Here is a 10637-nt window from a genome sequence, read left to right as displayed (position 1 = left end):
CTCTCCTGTCAGAAACTGGGCTGGACAGACCCCCATATGCATTTTGACCCCCGTATGCTTGTATGTGCCACTTCATACTGCTTGGGAGAAACTTTCTAGGATAAAAAAAAAAAAAGTAAAAACCTTAAAAGTCTGTACATCTAATAAATCAATCCATTTTTTTCCACCCTCCTCCCTTCAAATCACCTCGAAACACTTTTCCTTGACTAACTTCAAGCCATCATTAAAAATTCTGCTTTTGCTAGACACTGTAAGTGGGGAAATTTTAAGGCAGGGGGAGGGCTTTTCTCTTTCGAAAATAAGAGAAGGGATGGATGTCCAGATTCCTTTTATCATTAGCACTGCCTCACATCTTTACCTACCAAATCACTGCTACAGCAACGTGATGTATAATTACATATATTTCCAAGTGTCGAGGCTTCTCGTTTAAAGCTTAACTCAGTTTTAAGTCCCCATGGAAAGGGAAGGCCTTTAAAATACTTAATAAATTCTAATCTTAATCATATTCATCATTATTAAAATTTGAAATAGGTTGAAATACTTAAGGTAAGTGAAATGAAAAAACTAATAAAGGGCATGAAACACACTGGAGAAATGGAAGAATAATTGCTGAAGATTAAGAAATCTAAAATGGCTAAACATGAAAAAGCCTTCGTTTCCAATAAGCTTTTAAATAAAAAGTTTTGCAATAGCTTAATAACAAAAAACGAGATTTTAAAAATGAATTGAATGTTAAGTGCAGCAGAGTGGCAAGAAATATTTAAACACATTAAAACTTAAACTAGTACTGTCTTTGGGCTTCAAGGATGATTCAGGCCTTGTCAGTTCTTGAGAGAGTTGCTTCATCTGTCAGCAAGGAGGCAACGCTACTATTGTTGTTGCTATTAATGATAATTACTATCATTGTGGTAATAGTAGTTTTCATAATAAGTAGTGCCTAGGAGTAACAAGGTACGGTGGCTGAAGTCACCATCTTGCTCAGTCTTGTACAGGCAGAACAAAAAGATTTTTCTCTTCCATTACAGAATGTACAATCTAAACGTGAAAGTAAGGACCTCTTAAAATATTTGGTTTTAATTAAAAATTATAAGATGCAATCAAAATGTTGGGCTTGTATTGTATCCTCCTTTTTTATTTCTCCTAGTGAATGAAAGATGCCTTGCTGTGAATATTGCCTGACCATTGGAACATATTTGAGAAGTGCTTTTCGAGAGCTGTAGAGACCTCTAAGTCAGGCAGAGAAATATCATACCCCAGGAAGTTTGCGGAAATTGACTTTCTGTGTGGGGTACTGTGCTAGGGGTGTTTGACTGCTGCACTTCACAATGTAGTCTGTGGGAGAAAATGGAATTAAACATTTAAAAAATTAAATCTAGTAATTTTTTTTTTTTTTTTTTTAATAGGGATTACTTACCTTGACCATGCCGGTTCAGCACTTTTCCCAGAGAGTCTACTTAAAGCTTTTACTGATGATCTCAGAAACAATGTTTATGGTAAGTGCAAAACAGTGTTCCCATTAGTCTTCTCAAGTTTCCATCTAAATAGATCAAAACTGTGCCTCTTGAGTTGTTGGAAGAGTACTTTTGCGGGTTTTTTAACACTACTATAGAGTAGCTGGAAGACCAGTGATTTTACAAAGGAGTCATAGTCCAGTTGTGTTACCCCTAGCTTTGTTCTTTGGTGGCCAAGGATGTGCCTGTGTTGGTGAAGAAGAAAAATCAAAGGGAGCATGACTGTTGCCCAGGGGTTAGGGCACCATGCTGAGGATAAACAAATACAATGTAGCTCTGAGCACTGTTTGTTTAGTCCTTTTTTTTCCACACAAAATGCAAAAACAATTTCTTATGCAAGGACCAGAATCCAGAACCACCCCCCTTCTCAGTGAGAGTCATCACAGGGAACTTATACTGTGGCGCAGTATAAGAATTTTATTTAGAAGGTTAGCTCAAAGATCCCAAGTGAATTTAGGTAGGGAATAGGTGCTATACCTCTCCCAGACTATTAGACTTAGGTGCATACTCAGAAAGAAGGATGCGTATCACCAAAGCAATCTTGCACATAAGAATGTGAGTAAAAATATCTACAGAATTGTGCAATATCTGGGTGGAGATTTAGCTATTGCAGCTGTGGACATGGGCACTTCAGCACCACCTACAAGTACTTAGTCCGCAGATCCTCTACTTAAACCTCTCATCTCTTTCAAATGTTATCTAGCCAAGAACCGCACACTGAATGTGCTTTTATACAAAGGCAGCAGCATCCATTGTTTAGGAAATGTTGTTAGTGTGTGAGACAATTGACATTAGAGTGATTTATGCTCAACCAGGAAAAAAATATACTGTACAGTATTATCTGTATATGCTGTGAGTAGTCCCACTGAAGTAATCAAGATTTCTTACTGTGTGTTACTATCTGTGGGCTATGTGTCCTTTCTACTAGTTTTGTGTCTTTCTTGTGCTCCCTGATACATAGAGCAAAGTGATTCCTCACTTGGGAACTACGTACCACTGCTTTAAAAGAAAACTGTTCACTCAAGCACTGGCACACTTGTGCTTATCACCTGGGCAAGCCACTTGAGAGTTCTGGGTAGTTTTCATTTTCAGTGTGCCATTGTATGTGTCATTTCCCGCTCTTTTGTTTCCTGGCCAGGCCAGGATCCAGAGCGTGGATTTAAGTTCCACTACAAAATAGATGTTGTTCTCAATAGGGATAGGTTTTTTGGCTGTTATAACAAGATACGTTGATTTGATGATATTCAAAATCTCCTATTCGAGTGCATGTCAGTGATATTAAAATTAATGTTCTGTCACTACAGCCATTGTAAAGTGAAATGTATGCACTCTGATCTTAGTTATTTCAAACAACATTGGGCTCAACCCTTATAGTAAGTTCCATCTGTGGCGGAAAAAAAATTAAATTTGTGAATCAATTGAGTGCTTGTGAATAGAAATAGTAGTGCTGCCAGTTTGAAGCATAGTTCCTATAATGCTATGGGAGAACAAATTGTGTCTTTTTTAATACTGCTTTCATCTAAAATGATAATGAGAGCTCTAGTATGGTCAAGTCTTTTTTTTTTTTCAGTTATGCCTCTGATAACTCTGAGGGCAGTAACCGTTGTATAAAAAGAGTTCATTTAACAGACACAGATGTGAGTGAAGGGGGAGTTTGACTTGCAGCCTTGTTTTTTTTCTTGGTGGTAATCCACAGGCCTGAAGAACTGCAGTCTAGCTGTTGCATGTGTAAATGAGGGAAAGGAATGTAAGTAAGAGAGATTCTCACTTCTAAATTGAGAATATTTGAATTGGAAATTACAGAAATGCAACATCAGACATGAAAAGTCTAGGTACTAGATTTTGGGTTTGAGCTCTAAACTTACTATTCTTTTTAGCACCTTCACTCAATAACTTTCAGCAGGGTGATTTTGAAATTTTAAAAAGACAGTAGCTAATATCGCAGCCTACTGCAAAAACTGTGTTAATATAGCAATTTTTTTCTTGTTCTCTTTCCAAACTGTTTAGGCGTGTTCTTTAAGCATTTACTAATAGGAAAGTGTGCTGTGCCTGTGTGGATATTGCTGTAATCTTTTTCGCTCAAGAAGATAAATTCATGCCCTTCTTACGTGCTGTCTTAATTGTTAATGCATGTCTGTGCTGAGTGGTGCTAAGGTGGCTACTAATTTTGCACTAAAATTTATATTTTCATGAGCTACTTGAATTTCAGACAGTAAAAACCCCAGGGTTAGTCCTGGTGTCCAATCATGGATGTCTATTACCTCCAGATGCTGTCTCTTCTAAATTGCTTCTTAGCTAGTGTGCAAATATATTTATGAATGTGCATTCTATCTGTAGTTTTTCCTCGTACATTTGTGCATATGCAGTTGCATTTTCTTTTTAAGGGAACTGCCTAAGTATTAGTAAGAGAAGTTTCAAGGTCTGTCATAATTGCTTTCTTCTGTTACATGTCCCTTCTTTCGACTAACTGCTCTAAGGAGCTTCAGGGCATTGCTGTGAAGTATATGTTAAATCTTTCTTTGTCATCTTTTCAGGCTGGCTTGGTGTAAGACTGATAAAAGAAAAAATTAATAGCAAAATTGTGATTAATGATTAACTTCTCTATCTCTGTTGTCTCCTAGGCAACCCTCATAGTCAGAATATCAGCAGCAAGCTGACATATGACACAATCGAGCATGTCCGATACAGGTAGAATAATCTTTCTTTCAGATGTTGTATGATGCAATTCATTGTTTTCATTTTGATTAGGCCTGTGCTGTTTTGATGACTTTGATGTGATGTCATTTTCTGAGTGTTACAATCAGTCACATCTAAAGAAAACACCTCACTTAAAACACAAGGTACTTGGACAGTAAAGTGTTGGACAAAGTCAGTTCTTTTTCTCCCAGATGCCCCAATTCTCAAAGTCCTGTAGTTAAATTAGTGCTGTAATATCAGTCCACAGTTTTAATTAAGATATAGAAGTTTTGATTATTAGTAAGATGGTATGGTAAGATAGTAAGGTGGAACTAAGCACAAGGACATGGTTAAAATTCAGATGAAATTAAATAGGGCATAATGGCTTGTGAGAATTTATAAAAACCTTATGGGAATGTGTACGTTACTCTGTTGGAGTAATAAAATACCTTTTAAAGTAGTTTTAGTGTAATTTTTAAGAGCAAAAAGAAAAGGTAAAACTGAGTGTTGGGGCTTCTGGGTATGGGCCAGAAAGTGAACTGAATCTCTAAATAATGTATCCCCCTGAAGTTCAGGACAGTGTGTGCTGAAAGTACACTTCCTGCCATTAGTTTACATCATGAAGAAATACACAACTTAGGTACTTGGTTATTGGTTTTAGGGGTTTGTTTTAGGTAACTCTTGCTATTTTATAAAAAATGTCTTTATTGAAGAATTTGTATGCTTTGAGTTTATTTGCCTGCTTTTAATGGCACTCTGTGCAAGGAAAGAAGTGTCGTGGATTCCTCTTTGTTTTATCATCTTCCTTAAGAGCAAAAATTTCTCCAAAACACATCACAGAATTCAGATCAGTAGCAATGGAACTATAGCATTGTAATGTTCACAGTTGTAATGAAGAAAATCTGCCTTACTGCATTTTTATAAGGGTGTAAAAAAAAGCAAGCTTTCTAGCTGGCTATAATCTGTTGCCCCTCCCCGCCGCCAACTTTCTGGAGAAAGTATTTATGTTTGCTTCTTCCGCTACCCTCTCTTATGCTGTGCATGGTGACAATCTATTAATGTAGGGCCAAATAAAACGAAAGCAACCGTCTATGAGGAATAGCCGTTTTCAAAGGCAGACACTTACAGCCAGGTACAGCAATACCTACAGCCCTGCAGAGTCTCCTGAGCATACCTGTGTGCTCACATGCAGCGTTAGCATTCTGGTTTCCATTTACTCTCAGTGATATTTCAATGTTGCCATTTAATCGTTGTTCTTACGAAGGCACAGTAGAAAGTAGCTGTTTCTATAATAATTACTATTGTACTCTTGTGTTCTTCATTGGTAGGGAGTAAGGAAATAGATTTTCACCGTGTAACTTATATAGATTACTTTAAAAGAGCTGACATCTTCAGCTTGTTTTATTTTGGATCCTGCTTTAAAAAAGTGTGAGACTTTTATAAGAGCAGGATGGGAGATGACAAGAATCATACCAGTGTTTGTATTGGGTTTTTTGTTTGGTTGGTTTTTCTTTTGGGGAAAAAAAAAAAAGCTCTCTGCATCCAAATGAACATTTTCAGTATTCCATCTAATAGAATTTGTCATCTATCCCTATAGAAATTTAGCCATTATTCCCCAATAAAAATTTAAAAAGCATAGTCACCAAAAAGGCATAGTCACAAAAATTCAGGAAGAAAATGTCCCAAAAACACTGTCAGTATGTCATCTATCTAAAAGGCAATAAAAGTATATTAAAGATCTATACTTCCATGCCATTGCAGCTAATCAAAATAAGCAATGTGACAAGACAGGGAGACAGGCAGCTCTGTCCTGCATCACAGCGCATAGGCTGGATTTCCTCAGCAAAAGAATAATTCAGGTAGTTTCAGAAGTCTTAAAATGAATTGCTTGCTTATAATTCTGCTTTTGGCACATGGCTGCAGCCAGAAGTACGGGTTTTTTTCAGTGTTTGTCTCCAAAACAATATGATTTGTTTTTAAAAATTTTTTAATTTGATTTTCAGATGAGATTACACAAGCAAGTAATTAAAAATAAACACAAGGCTTAATTTCTGATTTATATTTATCGATATTGGTGATAGCAGCATCAGAATAGACTTTCCTAATCTGGCAGTGTACACTGTTCCACAGTACAAAGCTCTATGATTTGGTTTTGCCTTCATATTTGCTTGACAGACAGAAGCCACTCTTAGAACATGGATTTGCAAGAAAATAACATAAATAGTTAAATATTTGAGTCAATGGATATTTTCTATGATTTACAAAACTACAATAATCAAAACAGCTTACCTCTTGACCAACTCAAGTACAATAAGAGTAAAAATAACTATTCTTAAAAACATTGCTTCTCTTTACTTGAAATGAACTGCTGAGAGATTTTTAACATTGTGCGTATCTCTACATTAACCATGAATGACACTGAGAAGAGGAAGCAAGAACTGTAATAAACCTTACTAAATGTATTAAATGTATGCATCAAAAGATTATAGATCCTTTTTATGACTTTGCGTACGGATGTATGGAAATGCCATTGCTCCATTTCCATACGCTAGAGAACATTAGTGCAATATCTCCTTACGATGCTGCAGAGATAATGCAACTCAGAAATTCATTACATTGAGTATTAAATAACCCTTTTCCCATATGCAAGCGTTTTAAAATACTAGCTTTCTGAATATTTTAAAATGCTGTCCTTGTAGATCTTACACTTGCAATATCAAATAGTGCAGCAGTGTCTTCTAACCAGAGCCAGACTGAAGTTTTAGTGTTGTTTTATGTTTGTGGTGTGTTTAAGATATGCAACAGAATGCCTTTTTCATTTAAACACAGTGTTGTTGAATTTAATAGAGTTTTAACGTTCATCCTTGAACTTTCAGGTACTGTGAAATGTTAAACTTAAGCATACTTTGGGAATTCAAATATATATTAAAAAAAAGCAAGAAATTTCAGCTGGGACTTCAGCACCAGGCATCTCCTAGACTGTGGCAATATGTGTATTGTAGAACTTTCCCACTGAAGCTAAAAGGATTTGGCATTGAGCTAATGGGATGAAGATTTGGCATTGAGCTAAATGGGATCAAGTTTAAATATAGAACCAAAACCTGTATTTCTATAAAGGCCTCTCTCAAAATATGCCATCTAAGTGACCTGTAAGAGGAGAATAATCTCTGTGGCCTGAGCATACGAACGAAAAAAGGTGCAGCAGGCATGCACAAAATGAATGTAAACGGCTTAGTATTTTAAAAAAAAATAGTTGCTTCTGTGGTAAAACACACAGGTGGTACGGGATTTTGCTAAGGAAGCAATCTCATAGATGCTGTTTATAATTGCATTTACATTGTGTTTGTAGAGATCATTTCATGATAGCAAGGTAAAGCTTTACATTCCTTCTATAAGCATCGTACCTTGCTTATGAAGTAAGTTTCCATTCTAAGTCTTTTTTTTAAATTATCACGTTATGAAATGGTGCTATGCACAGGATAAGGATTTTTTCTTTATTCCCAGGTTTAAGCAGTTCTGTGTCTGAAAACAGTAATGTTAGAACTGATATATACATGAAAATTGGTTGACCTTTCCTACACAGTAAGAAATGGTAGATACAGTATCTGCTTAGTATTGATTTGTCCTTTGCAAAGGTCATCAACGGGAGACTGTACGGATGAGTGACATCTGAGCGCTGCATCCTGTCCTCCTTAATGGTACCTATCAACTTGAAAACCTTGTTTCGAAACTAGGATGGTTCAGCCCTTTTGCATGCTTGTTTTATAATGCCGTTTGCAAATGCTGCTCTTCCCGATCCCGCTGCTCAGCTGCCAGGGCAAGTCTGAAATACCAGAGTCAGTGAAGTCTAGCAAAAGGAGACAGTGCTCACTGGGGTGATTCTGTACGCGGCAAATGGGAGAAGCATTAGAAGATAATTATGAATAATGGATAGTTTTTTTGGAAGAGCTTGATAATAAGCAAGAGGGGTGATCTTTTTCCTCATGGTTCATGAAATGATTTTACGTAGGCGTGCAATGAAACAATCCCAGCGCGCCCACAGTGAGCTGGCTGATATTCTGACTCTGTGCTCTGTTATGCACTGAGCAACAACAGAGCACTGGCTTTGGTGCAGATGTTTCTTGTTTTCTCCTGGCCACACCTATCCTTTTATGCAACTGTGGGAACTTATTTTTTTCTTCTTAAGAAAAAAGCTAGTGGGATGGAAGATAAACTTAAAATGAAGACAAAGGACTCCATTTTATAAACAGTTGTCTCTAGGAGTCAATCCATTACTTTTGGTGGGTTTACTCTTTGCAATCCTATGCAAGGTAGTAAAAAGCTTCTGAACAGGGTAACAGGTACTGTTATTTTTTAATGAGTTAGAATACTGGTTTAAGAACCAATGAAATCAGTCTGGTTTACTTTGGAACTTTGCTCCTGGACTTTTATCTCTGTTTTAATAAATTCATTAACCATTAACTTGATAAGTTTATCAAGCTTTAGAAAGGAATTTGCTAATGCTGTCTGTTACTCTTCTGGTAGTCAGCTTTATACCTTCATGGTTTGTATGAAGAGATTGCAGTAAATAAAATTTGTACATTCATGGTCATGCTCTTTGAGTAATCTTTGTTGCAAAGAGAGCCAAATCTGGAATGCATCATTTATTGAAGGAAATAAATATTTCAGTAAAATAAATTACAATCTGGAGGTCAAGATTACCAGTTTATGAACAAAAAGGATGAAATGCTTCTGAGCAATTCTGAGTTTAATTTGTATGGGTGGTTAGAGGGTGTTTTGCAAAGAGGTCTGAAAAAAGGTGGATACGACCTTTAATTTTTTTTCCTTCCCAATTCAGAAAAAAAACCTCAGGAATCTGCTTTTATAATGTGTCTGTGACAAAGAAGCAATGGAGAATAAGATTAAAAGTGATCTTGCTGTGCCATTGCTCTCTAAATAACATTCAGAGTAGGGAGAGTGGTACAGGCTTACTTAGATTCAGGCCACCATGTTAGTTCATGTTTTTTAAATGCACACAGCCTCGCTGCCTCCTCAGCTGCTCTTTTGGCAGGGACCTCATGGCCTTTGTGTCCGTGGGGAAGCCTGCGAGAGGGCACCTGAGCTGGTGGATGAGATGTTCCAATTGGAACAAAATATATTAATAAAAATAGTGAAATTTCCCCAATGCAAATTCCATTTTCCCCTTCTCTTCATCTCTTTGCCTCTTTCAGGGTTTATATGGAAGCTTTTTTCCCTCCCTAGGCTGTACAATACTTGTAGAAGAAATGCAGTGTTCCTCCCGCTTCTGGATTTGCAGTTGCTTCCTAAGAAGCGGTACAGTGAGACACTGCTCTGTGACTCTTCTGGTAACACTTGTTGCCCTAGCTGTTTAGTGAGTAGTAACGTAGTCCTGTCTAGCTGTTGGGAACCGTAGCAGTCCCTTTGCCAGCTCCAAGGGAATCTGACAGCTTCATTACTGGCCTTGATGATTATTTGTATTTTAAATACGGCTTTTGGATATTTAGCACAAAAGTAATTTCTGCCATCGCCTGTGTGTACCTGTTGTGCTTGACAACTTTGTTTTGACTTCAGTGCACTTCTGTTTCTCAGCGTAAGTTATGTAGCATTGAAGAGGTGCTCCATTTGCTTCAAGTCAAGAAATTTTGAATGCCATCTTGAGTTATGTATGTTGTTCAAAATTCATCTGATGTTTTTTCTCATGTCTAATTTTTTTGAAGACTGCAGACACTTTCTGTTTTGCTCCACCATCTGAAACTTACTCAATGATCCTCTACTGAGAAGTGCACGACCGATGACAGTTTAACCTATGCTGTTTATGTCTTATGTTATATTTAACATCATAACTCTGGGAAAGACTAATTCATCTATGATTTTAGGAGCACAGAGATAATTTATTACTGCACCATTTTAAGCAGTCCCTAATAATCTTTCTGTGAAGTTAGCAAACCCAGTATTGAGCACCATTTTGAATCTCATTCATTTCACTTGTAAAGCAACCTGAATACTTCATCTGTTGTTATAATTAAGCTGTTGAAGAGACACTACAACATTCCCAAGGGCTTCCCTGGTGGCATCTGCGTCTCAACAAATCTGAAATTCCTGGTGTCACTTCTGCTGAAAGGCAGAGCTTTTTGCACTTATCCTTATATTTGCTACCTGAGCCCCACCGTGCTGCAGTTTTAACCAGCACACTTGAGTCCTTAAACAATCATCATTTGCATTTTGAGTCTTTTTTCCCCATCCAAAAGCATGCCAATTCTGACTCTACTTACTGTTCTGTTTCCTCAGCTCTTTGATACTGTTTTTGTTGCACACACTTTATGATCCTGTCTTGATTTTTAGCACTTTAAACACTGGTATCCACTGAAATGATTTTATTATAAAGTTCACCTAAGTGAATAGCTATTAGCGTTGCTTATATTTTTTTATCATTATGAACAGGGGCTAGCT

General features: G+C 37.0%; 1 protein-coding gene across 1 annotated transcript in view; it reads left to right on the top strand.

Moving 5' to 3' along the window:
- The first annotated feature begins 806 nt into the window (after nucleotides 1-806).
- Nucleotides 807-10637, top strand: part of MOCOS (molybdenum cofactor sulfurase) — a 211572-nt gene continuing 201741 nt past the window's right edge. The window contains exons 1-3 of the mRNA XM_009280211.1: nucleotides 807-852; nucleotides 1404-1493; nucleotides 4133-4199. Of these exons, the coding sequence (XP_009278486.1) occupies nucleotides 807-852; nucleotides 1404-1493; nucleotides 4133-4199 (203 nt within the window). The remainder of the gene's footprint in view (nucleotides 853-1403; nucleotides 1494-4132; nucleotides 4200-10637) is intronic.

The sequence above is a fragment of the Aptenodytes forsteri genome, unplaced genomic scaffold (genome assembly GCF_000699145.1).
Source record: "Aptenodytes forsteri isolate BGI_AS27 unplaced genomic scaffold, ASM69914v1 Scaffold114, whole genome shotgun sequence".
Lineage (NCBI taxonomy): Eukaryota > Metazoa > Chordata > Aves > Sphenisciformes > Spheniscidae > Aptenodytes > Aptenodytes forsteri.
Note: the sequence above shows the minus strand (reverse complement) of the source record. Positions and strands in the feature narration are given on the sequence as shown.